The 19,111-nt window shown below is 55.9% G+C and overlaps 1 protein-coding gene across 1 annotated transcript; it reads left to right on the top strand.

The window, feature by feature from the left end:
- The first annotated feature begins 15,943 nt into the window (after positions 1 to 15,943).
- On the top strand, positions 15,944 to 17,194 carry LOC134201749 (sterile alpha motif domain-containing protein 1-like). The gene has a single exon (XM_062676998.1). The coding sequence runs from the start codon at positions 15,944 to 15,946 to the stop codon at positions 17,192 to 17,194; it is 1,251 nt and encodes a 416-aa protein (XP_062532982.1).
- Positions 17,195 to 19,111: the final 1,917 nt, after the last annotated feature.

Raw genomic sequence — 19,111 nt, 5'->3', positions numbered from 1 at the left:
CTTCAACAGCGAGGAGAGGTTCTCGCAATCGATTTGTTCGGGCCACTGCCAGAAGGAGAGCAGGGGGAGCGATGGGTACTCCTGGTAGAGGATGTAGCTACAAGATGGGTAGAACTCTACGCACTTGTTGATGCCACCGCCGTGGCTTGCTCCCGAGTCCTACTGGAAGAGTATTTCCTTCGTTATGGCTTGCTTATGCGTCTAGGGGTGTAATACGTAAGTTCATGCCACGACGGGATGGCCCGTATCGCGTAGTAAAGATAGTTAGTCCTACAACGTACTTCATAGCAGACTTGTCAAACAATGTCATCGGCAAGTATCACACCGCGGATTTAACCCACTCTCCGTCAAATTCAAGTACGGATCCAATTATGCCAAAGAGGCAGAGAGGAAGGCCGCGTCTTCAGACTAACAGTCCCAAGTTGGACTCGGGACGCGTTCCCAACTTGGAGGGGGAGTATGTAACGCAGCGTTCCGTTTCGCGGGGCAACAGCAGCCAAAGAGAATGTGACTCAGGTCCGTGCCGCGACGACCCACCCCGCGCTACCCGCGCCCGCGCATCTGTTGCATCATTCGCACCCCCAATTAGTGCGCGCCAGACTTTGAAGCGGAATACACGCGTCCCCGGTCGATACCGGAACTGACAACCCGAGAGTCTCATGCCAGTCGGGCACCTAACATTAAAACACTAATTAATTGAGCGTTTCATTAGCTTTTAAGCTGAGTGACTATTTATAATTTATTTTTATTAAGTAATAAATGAGCAAAAAATAATACTTAACAAAAAGATATGAAATCCGAACAAAAACAGTTTCACTGTAAAAAATTGCGCCAAGTCCACGTTTATAAAACTCATCTCAATAACATTTGCACTTTACAAAAAAAAGAAGACTTCAATAGCTTTCATTCTCTACAAAAATATGTGAAATACAAAAAAATACCAAGAAACCGTCATAAAGATGAAAAAATAAAAAATAAATTGTTGAAAATTTAAAAATAAAAAAATAAAAATTTTATCGTACTTGGCGCGCGTCATTGAGTACCCCAAATTTTTCAGGATAAATGAACATCCTTTCAATGTTTAGAAATTTATAAGTAGGTCAACCTATGAAATGCATAAATGTAATTAATGAATTATTATTTCATAATAAGTTTTACTCATCTGCAGCTGCGTTGTGCAAAATTCACATGATTATTTATAATATTTAAATAAATATACCCCATAGACTCTAAATTAGAACTAATTTCTTCTATAATTATCTTATCATGTTGTACTAAATTCAATAAATTCTACTAAACTAGCTGCACTATCGATTAATAAATTAAGATCGATATTACTATTTTTAAGTTGACACTTAATTACACAAAAATTACTTTAACTAAAAATCGAATGAGTGCACTGTTTAGGTACGAAAAAACTCTAAGTTGTCATAATTATTTGCGTTATCGTTGCGCAAGTTGTCTTGGACATTGGACTCTTGCGTATTATGCTGTACACGCTGATTATTCATCGGCCGTCCGCGAAAATGCTGACGCTGGCGTTGATCGCCTGAGTGTTTACCTCGATTTACGATATGTGAAGTTCTTTGACCTTTACTATTTTCATAACAATTATAGTTACGATTATAATCTAATTTCTGATCTTGAATTTCTTGATTCGGTTGAGTCAAAATACACTCCAATTTACTATATTCTTTTTGAGCTTTCTCTAGTTTCTTAAAACCTAAATCTTCTGTACGCCTATTTGGACCAAGTTTTACTACATATTCTCTTAAATATTTTAAATTAGCATGAAAATCTCGCAATTATCGTGACATCATTTCCGTAAACTAAACATAAAGAAATTCCGCATGAACTAAATAATAACAACATATACTCGTAATAGAGAACATTAAAATAATGAAAAAAAAAAATTACAATATCAAAGCAAAAACTTACATTGCAGTAAGCACGTATTTACTGTCAACGTATATGTAGGTCATGACGTCTTACGTAGCATGGGTGAATGAACTCCTCAGCATTGGACTCGAGCTGACTCCTAGCTGCTCCATCTCGGACCCGTACAATTTATCTCCCGGCGCCCTGCATATCCTCTCATCATAAGGCTTTAGCATTCTCCCGGCTCCCGGCAGCAACACCCTTTTCTGTCTTCTTCTATTGTTCTCATCGCTTCATCCAAATCAATCTTCTGTGAGGGTTTTTTTTTTTCTTCTTTTTTTTCATTTTCGGTTATTTGAAAATCTTCTTTCCTCTTCTCGTTTTACAAACTTCTATTCTTCATAATATTCTTCATAATTATATTTCTTCGCACGATAGTCGGAGCAGGGCATTACGTCAGAAATGACGTAATCGCCCGGGATCTAGATGTGGAATCGCTCGAGGAGTTCATCCGGAGGCTAGCTCGTAATCTTTACAAGCGGGCTGACGGTGGACCCCACGAGCATCTCCACAATTTAGCTGCCTTGCACGCCAGACCACCTGATGGTCGGGCGCTACCAAGGGAGCTACTGGAACCCCCGGCTATGGTAAGATAGTCGGCTTAACCGGAGTGATATGGGAGTGCTCATAATGAGTGCCCCCATGGGACTGAGCTGTCCACACTCGTCACTTCCCCCCACATTGTTGGGGTGCCCCCTTATGGGGACCCATTTTCCACCCCCGAGGGTGGACCACTCCCCCGTTTGGGGAGTGTTTTAAGTCGGCTCCTCCCCGTGACGGACTTCCCCTTCTGGGGAGCCCGGAGCGGGTGAGCGCCTTACTAGTGCCGCGGCTCCCCCTCTGATTTGTAGAGGCGGGGCCGCGGCATGGGGCCGGTGGCGGGCCCCTCGTATCCGCTGACTGTTGTCCTGTTGTTGTTGTTGTTAGAAATAGTAGTGTAGTTTAGTTTTAGTTAGCCTGTAGTTAGTCAGTAAGGGAAAAAAAAAAACGCATTAGGAAACAGAGGACAGCAGCCGGCGCCGGGGTGTCACCGCTGCGGGCATCGAGCCGTCACCAGTAGGCTTAGTGCGAGTTTCAAAAATGGAATCGAATGACTCGCATCGAGTGTACGCTGTTCACGGTGAAACGTGCGGAGCTCTGAGTGCGAGTTAATCGATTAGCAGGACGTTTATTCATCTTGAGAAGCGATATTTTTTTCTTTTATATTGGTAGCACGCAAGGTTTTTTTTAAGGCGTTTAATTGAAATGCCAAGCTTTCTAACGATATTTATAATTAGTCGGGTAATGGGTAATTATACCTTTTTTTTTTTTTTTTTCGGGTAGAGGGCCGAACCTCCTACGAGGTCCCCGCGCAAATGGGGCGCGCGGGGTATGTGAGACTCAACGATCTGCATGGTGTTGTGAGCAGACCGCGGGCCCAAGGATTTTAGGACCCACCCACTAAACGACTCCCCTGCACTCTTACACCCGACGTCCGATCCCCTCCGAGGTCAGAACCCGGATGAGGTAGGGGGGGGCTACCGCGGTCAACACTACAACCAGACGGTGCGGCTCACCCCAAGGACGCCCAGCCGACGGAGCCTTTGAGGCGAATCGAAGGCTCTGAAACGTCGGCCGTCTCGGTACGGCAGCCCGTCGGGCCGCCCAGACGGTGCCGCTGGTGTCCCGGAATACCCCGCTGGACCAGAACCAGCCTGCCGGGTCGGGACGCGATACACCGTCGACCGGTCGCTCTATTCACTCCACGGCAGCGCGCTAGAGTGCTGGTAGCGCGCCGCGCGGCCTCACCCCCTCAGGTCGCCCCTTGACCTTCACCGGGGGGAGGCCGCCACCTACAGAGGCCGGGACGTACGGGCGTTTTTTTTTTTTTTTTTTTGTGATTGAAAGTTTACTGGTGGCCCGAAGGGATTTGCTAACAACTGCCCGAGCGCCTCCGAAGGAGACCTAACAAACAACTCAAGAGCAATTGTTTCGCGAATGAATCTACTACCGGATCGGAATCGCGACCCGCTGAGAAGATCCGGCGAGAAACTCAGCGGGCTGATGCATGGGTTAGGTTGCACGTCGACCTCTTTGTCGAGTTCGACGAGTACGGTTACCGGGGTCCCTAAGCCTGCCCCTAGTATTAGAGCTGAAGGCATCTAATGCAAAGGTTATTGGATCTGATGGATCCGTAAGGACGTGTCTAGGGCGTCGACGGTGACTGGCTCCTGCATGATCAGGATTCGGGGAGCAGTCAGCGGCGGCAACGATAAGGCGATTATCATGACGCATAGCCTTATCGAAGTATCGTTCCGACGCTGACTTCATGTATTTCCGAATTGATTCGAGGCCCAGGTCGTCGTGTAGGTCAACGTTCCTCACGAACTACGGAGCCCCGACAGCTAACCTGCAAAAGCGGGATTGTAGGGATTGGAGGGTGTCTATGTGTGTGCGGGCCGCGTGAGCGAACACCACACTCGCGTAAGTCATGACGGGCCTTATGCAAGTTTTGTAAAGTGTCACCTTGTTCCGAAGGGACATTTTACTCCGCTTACAGATCATGGGGTAGAGTCTACCGAGAATAAACGCGGCACGGTCACGGACTGATTTTATATGCGGGCGGAATGTCATCGATGCATCCAGGGTAACGCCCAGGTACTTGACCTTCCTGGCCCAGGGTATGGGTTGTCTAAAGAGAGTAATCGGGGGTGTGAGAATCCTCCTCCTAATCCGGGAGGAAATCCGTGTGGAGCTTCCCCTCTGAAATAGCACCGCAGTACTTTTCGCGGGGTTGATGTCTATGCGCCATTTTCGGAACCACTGTCCTAGGGCTAGGGCTGCGCTCTGAAGCTTCTTCGCGATTAGGGACTTGTTTCTACTGGAATAGTAAACAGTCGTGTCGTCGGCGAATAAAGCTAAATGGGTCGGCGGCGACCGGGGAATATCGTTGACGAATAAGCGAAATAGGAGGGGTGAGAGGACAGAGCCTTGCGGGACTCCAGCTGTGAGAGTTCGTGGGGAGGAGCGGGTTCCCTCGACTCGATATCGAAAAGAGCGGTTCGACAAGAAGTCCCGTATGATGAGCACGAGACTATCCGGCACGCCCATGTTGAATAGTTTGAAAATCAAACCATTGTGCCAGACTTTGTCGAACGCTTTTGCGACGTCGAAGAAGAGAGCTCCCGTGTATAACGGTTTTGGTCGATTAAGCCCCACAAGAATGTGCTCCGTGAGGCGGTGCACCTGTTGAACGCATGAGTGATTTGTACGGAATCCGAATTGTTCATCGATGAGAATGCCCTTGGATGAGACGAAATCTCTGAGGCGCTTGTAGAGCAGACGCTCATACAGCTTGCCTAGAGACATGAGGAGGCTAATCGGGCGGTAGCTCGTCGGATGATTTTTTGGTTTACCGGGTTTATATATGCCGATAACGTCCGCTTCTTTCCACACCGCGGGAAAAATACAGTTCGCCATAGCGGCATTGAAAATAGATGCCAACGTCACGATGAGTTGGACGGGTAGAAGTTTAATAACGCGGTTAGATATACCGTCGGAACCGGGAGCCTTGCGAGGACGTAGGTCTTTGATCAAGTCTTTAACTTCTATCGGGGTGACGGGTGGTAACGCATCCGAGGGTGGCAAGGAGGCTCTGCGTTCTACCTCACTGTCTACTAATTCTACATGAACAGGGTCCACGGATTGAGTGCTGGGCGTGCACTGGGCTTGCAATGTATCGGCCAGCAGCTCTGCTTTTTCGTCATCATCAAAGGCCGCGAGTCGGCCTGAGGGGCCTACGAGGGGGGGCATAGTTGCTACCGTATCCGATTTGAGAGTACGAGCTAAGCGGTAGTAAGACCTTTGGGAGGGCGCGAGTCCTTCTAAGAAATCAGACCATCTGGCATCTCGGACTTCGGCGATGTGAGACTTTACGTCGCGTTGGTGGCACGCATTCGAATACGATTTTCCGCGGTAGGATACCTGTCGTAGGCGCGTATCGAGGCGTTCTTAGCTCTAAGGAGTTCCCTAATATCGTCGGACAATTTGAAGCGGTGAAGGAAGTCCTCCGCTACAACTTGTTTCGATGACCTATCTAATGTCGAGGTGATGTGTGATGTTAAGATGTCTATGGCTCCAGCGGTATCCTGAGGAGACGGGGTAGAGTCCGGGTTAAACGGGAGCGATGGTGGATCAGATTCAGCCAGGCTGATGCCCAGCGTGTGCCAATCCACCACAGTCCTCGTGACGGGAACGGAATCGGGAGCGCGACCGAGCTTCATAACGACGGGACGGTGGTCTGAATCTAACTCTGAAACTACTTCGATCGAGTGTAAGCGCAGAGTTACGTTTTTTAATAACGCTATGTCGAGTATATCCGGGCGATGCGCGATATTTAGCGGGTAGTGAGTCGGGGTTAACGGAGCGACGATATCGAAGGCGAGATCATCGACTAACGCGTCAAGCCGCCTGCCATTCGGGGTTGTGGTGTGTGAGTTCCACCTGATGTGTTTACAATTTAGGTCGCCCGCCAGAATGACAGAGCTCCCCATACCGAGCAGCGCCTTGATATCACTGCTTAGAACGATCTTATCCGGTGGAAGATAAACGGACGCGATAACGATCGGCGCGTGTCCCGTCAGTGAGATTCGGCACACTGATGCTTCGATATTAGCGAGCGCGGGAGGATCGAGCGGGACGCAATGCAGGGCTCTTCTATAGTAAATGACGGTACCACCACCACGGGCAGAGAGCCTGTCGTTCCTGACAATGTTATAGTTCGCGATTTTAGGGTCACGGCGCGCGGGCTTAAGTAGGGTCTCCTGCACTAAAAAGATATCAATTTGATGGTCACGCAAAAAGTCAGACACCTGATCACGTTGATTTGCGAGACCGTAAGCGTTAAAAAAATCCTATCGTCACGAATAGGGGCTTTATTCTACTTATATACGCCATTGATTACCGGCGGAGTGAGGGGAGGACGTACGTATTTAATGACGCGTATACGTCGGCGTATTCCTGCACAACGGCGATAAAGTGTTGTGCAGTGGAGGCAGCGCGAATGGCGTCGCCCAAAGCGTTAACGCGCTCAAAGTTGATCGACTGAAAGAAGTCGATCGCTAAAGCGAGATTTTCGGACGAGGTCGGAGGGCAAGTCGCGGGAGAGGGACGAGTCGCGGGGGCGGGACGAATCGCGGAGGAGGGAGTTGTACGTGTACGGCAGCGGTTTCGCCCAGGCCGAGACACTGGGCACCGCCGCCGGAACGAACGCTGGCTTAGCCTGCGACGCAGAGGGTGCCGAGGCTTTGATGTCTGGGCCGGAACCTCGGAGGCGGTTTTGGCGGGCGACGCGGTGATTTATTTTCGGGGCTCGGGGGCATCCGCGGTAATTTGCGGGGTGACCCTGTGTTCGACACAGGACGCAGCTAGGCGGTTCCGTCGCGGTTTTTTGATCGCGAGTGCATAGGGCCGTGGCGTGATCGCCTAAACATTTGACGCATCGGGGGCGCGCGTGACAGTTACGGGAAGAGTGCCCATACAATTGACAGTTATGGCACTGGCTAGGAGTGCCTTTTTTATGGGGGGCTTCGACAGCGATACCAGAGAGCCTACAGACGGTCTGTGTGTTAAAGATTTTCTTACCCTCGGGGGTAGGCTGGAGAGCGACTAGAACCATATTATATGGCTCCCTACCGCGACCGGTGTGCATACGGTGCACAGAATTCACTGGTAGGCCTTGTTCTAACAGGTCGACTTTTACGAGCTCTATATCTAACTCTTTAGGGATTCCGCGTATTACAACGCGGAGTTCGCGCTCCTCCTGAAGCGTAAAAGTGTGGAAGCTTATACGCTCCTTACGGAGGTAAGAGGTGAGGGCCCTATGGTCATCAGATGAATGCACCTTTATTTGGATGCCGTTCGCGAGGTTACGTGCATTCGTGAAATTGATATTTTTGGCCTTAAGGGCCAGGGAAACTCGATCCCAAGCTGCCTTCTCTTGAAGGATTATCGGAGGAGGGGACTGGGTTTTATTTTGTGCCACCGGACGCGGCGACGGACTGGCACGGGCTGGAGGCGCAACGGGAGTCTGGGGGCGGGGGCGCGACGCGTTCGCGGCTTTGCTAATTTTAGCGGCCGCGGGAGCTTGAGACTCCGCGGCACGCTTCTTACCCTTTTGTACCAGGGTAAATCCATCCGTCGATGAGGCGGGGGCGAGGTCGACCTCCATCTCCGAGTCAGAGTCGGAGGACGAGGAGGCGGGCGCAGGTGACCTACGAGCAGGTGTTTTGGAGGGCGCGACGGAGGCCGCGGATGATCGCACAGCTGGAACGGTGGCCACGGCGGACGACCCAGCAGTTTTACTCGCCAGTATAGGCGACGCGGGAACGGCAGGCATGACGGAGGCTGCGGTGCTCGATGTAGAAGCTTTGCACGCAGGTACAGGCGACGCAGGAGCAGCGAGCACGGCGGAGTCTTCGAGAGAGCTCGCAGTGTGATTGGCCTTGAAAGCCAGAAACTCTGAGGCGAGCTGTGGATGACGAAGTCGGAGGAATTCCGCGAATACAGCGTCCATGATCGCTGAGTACCCAGGTGGGGCGGCCCCGGGTCTTGAAAACACTCGCCTTGCGGCGAGGCCCCAACTTCTCGGACCTGAGCGGTTCTATTGAACACAGGTGGCGATGCGGCGCGATTACTACAGGACAAAGAAAAAACACAACAAAACGGAAATAACAAAAAGAAACAAAACAATTAAACACTTCCAGGAAAGCAGTTTGTCGGCAGATGTACCACGAACACAGAAATAACGAAAGGAAACAAAACAAAAAAAACTTCCAGGAAAAACACTTGGTCGGCAGATGTACCACGAACACAGGCCGCGCGAACAATGGCCGGGCTAACAAAAGCCGGGCGAACAAAGGCCGGGCGATCGAGTGGTCGATGGGCACGTCCGCACGTGACGGGTGCCTCTATCGGAATCGACGTACGGGCGTATTCCCGTCTCCAGCCCCCGGCTCGACGGCGACGGAGCATTGCCTTCCAGGACGCGTCGCTGCCGAGCATCGTAGCCACGACGCGCGGCAGCGAGAGGTCCTCTCCAATGATCGCGACGAGGGCGGCGCGCTGCTCGTCAAATCCAGAGCAACGCGCCAATGTATGTTCCGCTGTGTCTTCCTCGTCGCGGTCCGCGCAGTGGTGGCACTGCGCCGTCGGTTCCCTTCCGGCTATCTTATGCAAGTACCGGCCGAAACATCCGTGGCCGGTAAGCATTTGCGTCAGCCGGAAAGTGAGGCATCCGCGGTCGCGGCCCACCCAGTCCGCGAGAACCGGGCGGACCGCCTCGACGGTACGGAGGCCGGCCGACGGGTCCGCCAAGCGGCGAGACCACGCCTCCAGCACGGACCGCCGAGATTGGAGCCTCCGCGCTCGAACTACTCCTTCGCCGGGACGCCCTTCCCCCCTAGAGCGGAGGTCGCTACGCCACCTGTAATCGGCAGCGAGTGCCTCCGACTCCAGGTCCCAGGGTGGCGCCCCGGCGAGCAAGCACGCCGCCTCGAAGGAGACGGTGCGGTATCCTCGGATCGCCCTGACCGCGATCGCGCGCTGCGGACGTCGCAGCGCCGCGACGTTCTCGCGGGTCAGGGCGTGGCACCATACGGGAGCGCCGTATAGTGCCATCGACCGCACCACCCCCATGTAGAGGCGGCGCGCCACCTGATCGGGACCCCCGACGTTTGGAAGAAGCCGGCTCAGAGAGCCGGCCGTCGCCATCAGCCGAGGGCCCAATTTTTCGAAGTGAGCGCGGAAGCTCCACCGACCGTCCAGTTCGAGGCCGAGGTACCGAAGACCGGTCACCCCGACCCCGACGCGGACGCCTCCGATCACGAGGTGGGCACCCAGAGGCGGCGCTCGTCCCGGCCCGTGAAAGAGCAGGGCCTGGGTTTTGTCGAGCGCCACCTCGAGCCCCAACCGTCGGATCCTGGTGACGACGTGTGCCACGCCTGCGCACGCCAGACGGGCAGACTCCCGGTAGTCCCTCCCCGGAGCTACGACCAACGTGTCGTCAGCGTAACAAATTACGCTGAGCCCGGGGAGGGGTCCCCGAACGACGCCCCGCAGGACCCAGTCGTAGCCGATGTTCCACAGCAGGGGGCCCAGGACGGACCCCTGCGGAACACCGCGCTCGACGGGGAAGCGGTATATCGCCCCACCGTGTCCGATGCACTGGATCGACCTGCCCTCGAGGTAGGAGCCGATCAGTCGGCGGAGGTATGCGGGGACGCCGTGATACTCCAGCGCCCCCGCGATCACCGACCAGGGCAGGGTGTTGAAGGCGTTCCTTACGTCTAAGGATAACGCCATCGCCACCCCGCCCCGGGATACGGCTTCGTCGGAGAGGGCACGCACGCGCAGTATCGCGTCGATCGTCGAGCGGCCCTCTCTGAAGCCGTATTGCTCCGCCGAAAGATCGGGACCCGTCTCGGTCAGGTGCCGGACGATGCGGGCCGCGACGATCCTCTCGAGCATCTTGCCCGCTTCGTCCAGCAACACGATGGGGCGATAGCCCGCGGGTGAGTCCGCGGGGCGCCCGTCCTTCCGCAGAAGGACCAGTCTGCCCGTCTTCCATTTCGACGGGAACCGTCCCGACTCGAGGCACGCTTCGAAAAGCCCCCCGAGCCGGTCCCCTAGGGCCTCGAAGGCCAAGCTCCAGACCCGGCCGTGAACACCGTCAGGGCCGGGGGCCGCGTCCTTCGCTCTCATTCTGGACACGGCCGCATGGATCTCCGCCCCCGTGATTGGGGGAGGGGGCTCCTCGGCAGCGGGAACGCTGGGGCGACGCGGAGGCGTGCCCCACGTGGCGTCCATCTGGGGGGGCTCAAAGTCCCCCCCCGCTGCTGGCGGGAACAGTGCCGCAACAATTTCCCGCAGCTGCCGAGGCTGGAGCCGCTCGGTCACCGGGAGCGCCCACGGTTGCAGTTTCCTGCGAACCATCTTGTATGGGCGCCCCCAGGGATCTTCGTCGAGCGACTCCAGGAGAGTCTTCATGCTCTGCTTCTTGGCCTCGCCGATGGCCAGCTGCAGCGCCGTCTGCTTTTGACGACAGTCAGCGTGCAGCTGGGCCGCCGTCTCCGCGAACGCAGCGTCGCGACGACGGCGGCGGCGGTGGCGTGCGCTCCGGCGGCGTGCCCTCACGCACTCCTCACGGAGTCTTGCGATCTCGGGCGACCACCAGAACGCACCCCCACGTGGTGCTCGGGGGCCGACCCGGGGCATGGCGGCATCGCAAATGTTTGCCATGGTGCCCCGGAACCAGTCGACCTCCTCATCCACGTCCGCGAGCCGCGCGGGTTTTGGCGCCCACGCAGCAACAGCGGCCGCCTCCATCAGCAACTCCTTGTTCATCCGTTTCAAGGCCCACCTGGGGAACGAACGGGGCGCACCTTGCGGGAGCTCCTCCTCGCCGCGGGCGCCCGCGGCTGACGACGACGACAAGGAGGAGGCGGAGAGCTCGAATCGGACGTATCTGTGGTCCGAGAGCGTCTCCGCCCCCACGAGTACGCGCCAGCCGCGGGTGCGCCGCACGGCGGACGGGGACGCGAACGTCACGTCCACGTGAGATTCCCCGTTCCACCGCACGCAAGTCGCGACCGTGCCTCTGTTTAGGAGACAGAGGCCGGTCGCGATCGCCCACTCCGAAAGGGCCTCGCCTCGTGCATCCGTGCGGGGGGAACCCCAAGCCGTGCACTTGGCATTGAAGTCCCCCGCGACGATGACAGGGCGGGACCCGAGGCGGTGTAAAAGCGCCTCGAGCCCGCCCAGAAACCGCTCGAACTCGGCGAGGCTCCTGTTCGGAGAAAAGTACGCCCCGATCACGACGGTCCCGTCGATCCTAGCCGCGACGTACCCGGGTCCCCTGGCCACCATTTCCAAGGGGGGTAACGCCGCGGACTGTCTCAACACAATGGCCACGGAGCCGTCGACGTCCCCCATCCAGCAGTCCTGGTCGGTGGAGACGAAGTACGGCTCCGCAGCGACAGCGACGTCGATTGACCACTCCGCCATGGTGTGGACGAGGAGATCCTGTGCCCTGGCGGAGTGGTTCAAATTACTTTGAAGGAAGCGATGGACACAACCCATTACGGGGCTACGTCCATCGCTCCCTCGTCTGTCCCGCCCTGCGGCTCGACAACAGCCGCGGCGGGAACTGACTCGCCGGCAGCCCTTGTTGCAGCCAGCTTCTTTTTCTTTCCGCCCCTCCTCGTTTTTGTAGAGGAGGGGGCGGACTTGCACGCCGGGCCCCCGGCCCGGTGGTCGGCCTTCCTTTTAGCCGCATCGCACAAGACGCAGTGCGGCGCGGCTGCGGTGCAGGAGGCTGCCTTGTGCCCCGGTTGGCCGCAGCGGAAGCACAGGTTGCTGCGGTCCACTGTCGAGGGGCACTTGGCGAGGCCGTGGCCGGTGCCGAAGCACCGAAGACAGCGCCACGGCCTGCTCTCCTGCAGTTGCACGTGGGCCACAACCCAGCCCACGCGCAGCCATCCTGGGCTATCTGAAGGCCGACCCTGTGGAGGGGTGGCCAGGAGGTTCGCCGTCCGATGGGGCAACGCGCCCACGCCGTCCGGGTACCGGAGTAGGTTGCCCGGAGCTCCCCGACTTTGACGTCGGCGAGGGCGCAGTTGCCCTGCGACGCGATGGCCGCGGCGACCTCCTCCTTCGTGGCGCACTCGTCGAGGCCCGTAATCTTCACCTCCACCATTTTTACGGGCCGCGCGATGCGCACCACCTCGGGCTCCGGCAGGATCTCCCTCAGCCGGGCCGCCAATTTTTCGGCCGCGGCGTTGGTGTTCGGGCCGGGGCACTCTACCAGGCGGGCCCCGTTGGCCGTCTGCCGGACCTTCAGGCCACCCTCCACGCCGAGGGCGTCCACATTCACGCCACCGCGCGCCCGGGTCATCACCTCGTGATAGGTGATGCCCTTTTCTTTTGCGGCCGGCAGCAGCTCTACGACCACTGCAGCCGACCGCGGGGCGCGCGGCCTTCTTCGTCCAGTTCGACCCCTCGGCTCCGCTCGACCCTGTTGGCGGGGAGCGTTGGCCGCAGGGGCGGGCTTGGGGCGCGGCGCGGCAGGCACCGCTACCTTTTTGGGCCCTCGCCGCACCACCGTCGTCCAGGCCTCATCCATGTTGGCCGGGGCGGGGGGCAGTGGGCGGGGCTGGGGGGTCAGTGCCGGTTTGGCGGCGTTGACGCCTCCCTTCTTCTTTGTCCGGCTCCTGCCGGGCCCTGCCTTCACAGGCTGGGGCGGAGCAGGAGCGGACGTCGGTTTTCTTGCAGGGGCCGTGGGTGCCGGCACCCCCGCAGCCGCGGGTATAGGTGCAGCCGCAGTGGGAGTTCGCGCGGGTGTCGCTTTCTTTCCGCTGTATGTCTTTACAGCGGGCTGCACCCTCCTGTGGGGCGCCGGCACAGGCGCACTGTCTTTCGCCTTATGGGCGAGGGGCGGCCGCGCACGCTCCACCTTCGAGCTGCGCGCCTCCTGTATAAAGAGCTGCCGCCTCAACTCTTCGACCTCGCTGAGGCCTTCCACTTCGGGCGGAGGAGGGACAGGGGCCGAGCTGCGTTGCCGCTCGATGAGGTCGGCAACCATCGTTCGCAACTCGGCCATGTCCACTTTAAGTTGCCCATTCTCCGACTGAAGATGCGCATTCTCCGTCGACACTTGTTCAAGGCGGGCGTGCAGTAGGGCCACTTCCTGCCGCAAGCCCGCCGTCTCGGCGTTTGTGGTGCGGTCCACGACGTCCTGCAACAAAAATAAAAAAAAAGTAGCCCATGTTCATCAGGGACAATGTCGGCTTCTAATGGAAAAAGAATTTTTCAAATCGGTCCAGTAGTTTCGGAGCCTATTCGAAACAAACAAATCTTTCCTCTTTATAATATTAGTATAGAAGTATAGATTACTTTATTCTATCATCAATAGTTTTCGCAGGGCACGCGATTTAAAGAATATATTAGGTGAATTTTTTACACCTTGGGTTACATTATTGGAATTTTAGTAAGGATCCCTAATTTAAAAAAAAAAAATATAGCCTATGTCACTCGGAAATACTGTAGCTCCTAAACAGTGAAAGAATTTTTCAAATCGGTTCAGGAGTTTGGAAGCTTATTCGAAACAAACAAACAAACAAATATTTCCTCTTTATAATATTAGTATAGATTACTTTATTCTATCATCAACAGTTTTCGCAGCGCACGCGATATAAAGAATATTTTAGGTGATTTATTTACACCTTTGGTTACATTATTGAAGTTTTAGTAAGGATCCCTAACTTTTTTCAAAAAATATTATACCCTATGTTACTCGGAAATACTGTAGCTTCTAAACAGTGAAAGAATTTTTCAAATCGGTTCAGTAGTTTAGAAGCCTATTCGAAACAAACAAACAAACAAATTTTTCCTCTTTATAATATTATTATATATATAAGTATAGATTACTTTATTCTATCATTAACAGTTTTCGCAGCGCACGCGATATAAAGAATATATTAGGTGAATTTTTTACACCTTGGGTTACATTATTGGAGTTTTAGTAAGGATCCCTAACTTTTTTCAAAAAATATTATACCCTATGTTACTCGGAAATACTGTAGCTTCTAAACTGTGAAAGAATTTTTCAAATCGGTTCAGTAGTTTGGAAGCCTTTTCGAAACAAACAAACAAACAAACAAACAAATCTTTCCTCTTTATAATATTAGTATAGATTACTTTATTCTATCATCAACAGTTTTCGCAGCGCACGCGATATCTATACTAATATTATAAAGAGGAAAGATTTGTTTGTTTGTTTGTTTCGAATAGGCTCCGAAACTACTGGACCGATTTGAAAAATTTTTTTTCCATTAGAAGCCGACATTGTCCCTGATGAACATAGGCTACTTTTTTAATTTTTTTTTTTTTTGTTTCATGTGTGTTTTAATGTTTCCGAAGCGAAGCGAGGGCGGGTCGCTAGTAAAGAATATTTTAGGTGATTTATTTACACCTTGGGTTACATTATTGAAGTTTTAGTAAGGATCCCTAACTTTTTTCAAAAAATATTATACCCTATGTTACTCGGAAATACTGTAGCTTCTAAACAGTGAAAGAATTTTTCAAATCGGTTCAGTAGTTTAGAAGCCTATTCGAAACAAACAAACAAACAAATCTTTCCTCTTTATAATATTAGTATAGACATCGCATGCCTTCCCCACCGAATGCAGTTCCGCCTTGTCGTGGCGGTGGGGCTTAAGCGTGCGTCCCTAAAATCGCGTGCAGAGGAATCTGTGTGGGACGCCGCGACAAAGAGAACTGCACCCAGCTCTCCTCGGCCGCCTCTGCATTCTGCGGGGGCTACCTTAAGAGAGAGCGAGGGACCCTCTCCACGCCCTTTGCACTGGCAAAGGGTGCCATTCTGGGGATGAGGGATTGGCTCTCGGGAGCCTGATGAGCCAGCGGCACTTTTGTGTCTTCCGGCTGCGGGTTGCCATGTCCCCGGCTTCGGCTACAGGGGAAAGCCTTCCAGATATGGGAGGTACCGGTTCGCCGGCGTGGCTCCGCACCGCGTTGTGGGCGATGGACAGGCTTCGACCACCGTCGGCCAAACCGTAAACCCCAGTCATGGGGAACGGGGGCTTCTGCCTTTACTGGTCGAAGCCGCGAGGATGCAAACCTCTTCAAAAATGCCCCAATCCCAAGCTCGACACCCGGCGATGGGATGTATGGCTGGAGGGTTTCCAGTTCCGAGGGTGTCGTAGATCCCAGGGGACCAAACCCCTGGTTAATAAAAAAGGAATTCATAGACATGATGGACAATTGTGCAAAGTTAGTACCCCAGGAGGGTACCGCCCGCGAGTCGGGCGGAGAATCCTTCCGTGCTTCCACCTCAGTGGAAGCACGCTGCCCCACGTATTCTGGGGGGGGCAACAATTGTCAGGATGAAGGAGGCTGTGCGACGGGCAGCGGAATTCCCGTCGAACCGAGGTGCTCTCCGATCGCCGGCTCGATGCGCTCTGCGCTCGCCAGCGACTCGGGTGCAATCAACCCCACCAGACCATCGGTGGGGAAAAAGAGGGGGCGAAGAAAAACCCCATTGCCAACTTCCAATGACGGCAGCGCGTCATCTTCCGGTACTGAGGTGCCGGAAAAGACGATGGCCATCGAGGAGGTGACTCCGGTGGTTTCGGGGTCTGCTGCTGCGTCGGAAGACGCGATGCCTGCTCCCCAGTGGGCACCAGTAAGGAGGAGGGGCGCGGTGTCAGCGGCGACGTCGGTGGAGTCGATGTCGACGTCGGCTGCGTCCCTGGCTAGTGGGGACGAGACGTTCCGGGACCTCGACCTTGCGCTTGTTAATTTGGGTAAGCTGCTGTCGACTGTGGCTGCTAAGGGCGCCGAGCCAGGCAGCAGTTATTGGAAAAGGCTCCGGGAGGCAGCCGCTATGGTTAAAACGAGGCTGATCCCCACCATGTCCAAGCTCCATGACTTGGTAGCGAGCCGAGAGGTGGAGAGCAAAGGTCACGTCTCTCAGTTTGACTCCAGAGAGAGTCGCATCCCGGGAGACACCCTGGCCTTGCGGGGAGCGACTCCCCTGTTGCCGAGGCCCGCGCTGGCACGCGCTGGGCCCCCCGCGGGGGCGATGGATACTACTGTGCACTTGCGGTCCGCGATGAGTGTGGTGGCACCCATGCCAGAGCCCACCTCCGAGGCCCCTGTTCCGCTGGCGCCTACTCCTGCGATCCCTCGCCCTCCACGAAGGGTTGAGCTAAGGCCTGCGCCACCTCCGCGGATATCGGCCGCCCCTGCATCTGCACGTAGAGGAAAGATAAACCCTACGCCAGCGCGGGCTGAGGACATCCGTTCGCCACTGGCGAGGATGGTGGATGAGAGGCCAGCGCTACCGCGGCCCAGGCCTGCAGAGCCGCCTCTTTCGCCCTCGCGTGCTGCGGGGTCACAGAGGCCATACAACATGGCTGCTGGGACGGAAGAAGTAGACAACTCCCTCCCAAGCAGAGAGGAATGGTGGCCTGCATTTCGCGGGCGGTGGCGGTTGAGGTTAGCAAGCACTTTGCCAGCCTCGAGAAGATACTCCGCTCCTCCATTGGCTCCGGGGACTGTGTCCCGGCGCCAACAAACGCCGCCGTCCCGCGGGGCCAGGCCGCCCGGCCGACCTCCACCCCCACCTCATCCACAAGGTTGGCACGACGTGGAGGCCGCAATCAAAATAACAGGGGTACGGGTGCCCAGAATCCTGCCCTGAAATCCCAGCCCAGTCCCCTTCCTCCTCCCCCGTCAAGCATGGACGAGGGCTGGACGGAAGTGATGAAGCGGGGCAAGAAAGGTAGGCAAAAGACAGAGGCTCTGACAGCTCCCAGAGGGGCTCGAGCGCTGACCGCTGCAGCCCGAAGTCCAAAGCGCTGGTGGCCGTGGCTGCTCCTCGCGAGGGTCGAGCACCGGCCACCAACAAGAAGCAGAACGCCAAGAAGAAGAAGACGCGCGCAGCGCGGTCGGCTGCCGTCGTAGTGACGTTGCTGCCAGCCGCCGCCGAAAAGGGCATCACCTATAATGAGGTGATGGCCTAGGCGCGCGCGGCCGTCAACTTAGCGGAAATCGGGGCAGAGGAAGGCCTCTGCTTCTGGCATACCGCCAATGGAGCGAAGCTGCTGGAGTGTCCCGGTGCGGATAGTTCTGGTGTCGCAGACAGACTAGTGGCGACGCTCCGCGTGGCGCTGCCGGAGAATGAGGTGCGCGTGCACAGGCCGGTGAGGATGGCCGAGATCAGGATCACCGGCCTGGACGACTGTGCCACCAAGGAGGAGGTGGCAGCTGCGATAGCCGCCCAAGGTGGATGTGCCTTGGAGAGCGTGACCGTGGGCGAACTTCGCTTAGGGTACTCCGGAGCTAGGTCAGCGTGGGCGCGCTGCCCTGTGGAGGCAGCCACTTCCTTGGCCACTCCTCCGCCGGGAAGGTCAATGGGGGATCCGAGGAGACAGCGCGTGGGCTGGATAGCGGCCCACGTGCGTCTCCAAGAACCACGTGCCTGGCGATGCTTCCGGTGCTTTAGCAGCGGGCACGGCCTCGCTAGGTGCACCAGCTTAGTTGACTGCAGCGGTCTATGTTTCCGCTGCGGCCAACCGGGTCATAAAGCGGCGTCCTGCACGGCCGCCCCGCACTGCGCTCTGTGCGCTGCGGCCGGGCGTAGGGCAAACCACCGGGCGGGAGGCAAGGCTTGCTTCCCGTCCAGTGTTAATACTGAACGCAACCGGCGCCGAAAATCAAGGCGCCGGCAGAAGAGAAGGTTGGTCAGAGGAGTACTGGCCAATGCAATCCCCACTGCGGCGCCGGTGCCGGAGGGTGGGGGCAGCAGTGAAGAGGAGGGGGCGATGGATGTGGTTCAACAGTAATGGACCGCACCTATCGCTTCCTCCAAGGAAACCTGAACCACTCCGCCAGAGCTCAGGACATGCTGTCTCAGAGCATGGCGGAGTGGTCCATAGACGTGGCTGTGGTCGCCGAGCCGTACTTCGTTCCCCCGGCAAATGATTGCTGGTTCGGGGACGATGGCGGCCTGGCGGCCATAGTCATAAGAAGAGACGCGACGATCCCCCCCTTGGCGATGGTGACCAAGGGCCAAGGGTTCGTCGCGGTGCAGCTGGAAGGGACCGTCGTGATCGGGGCGTACTTCTCTCCGAATAGGCCTACTGTCGAGTTCGGGCATTTCCTGGGCGGGATCGGGGCGATTGCTCGCCGCCTCGGTCCTCGTCCAGTGATTCTAGCGGGGGACCTCAACGCGAAGTCTGTCGCATGGGGCTCCCCCCGCTCGGACGCTCGTGGTAGGCTGTTGGAGAGGTGGGCGAACGTGACCGGCCTCTATTTGTTGAATAGAGAGAGGGTCGGTTGCGACGTGCGTGCGGTGGCAGGGCGAGTCTATTGTGGACGTTACGTTCGCAAGCCCGGCCATCGCACGCCGTATCCGCGACTGGAGAGTTATGGAGGGGGCGGAGACACTGTCAGATCACCGATATATTCGGTTTGATCTCTCCGCCCGCTCCGCAGTCGCGGACGTCCACGGGGACCACCCCCGTGGTGCGTCCCGGTCATTCCCCAAGTGGGCACTGAAGCGCCTGAATAAGGAGCTCCTGATGGAAGCCTCTACGGTGGCGGCGTGGGCGCCCAT

Source organism: Bombyx mori, chromosome W, assembly GCF_030269925.1.
Source record: "Bombyx mori chromosome W, ASM3026992v2".
Taxonomy (NCBI): Eukaryota; Metazoa; Arthropoda; class Insecta; order Lepidoptera; family Bombycidae; genus Bombyx; species Bombyx mori.
This window is presented reverse-complemented; position numbering and strand designations above follow the sequence as displayed.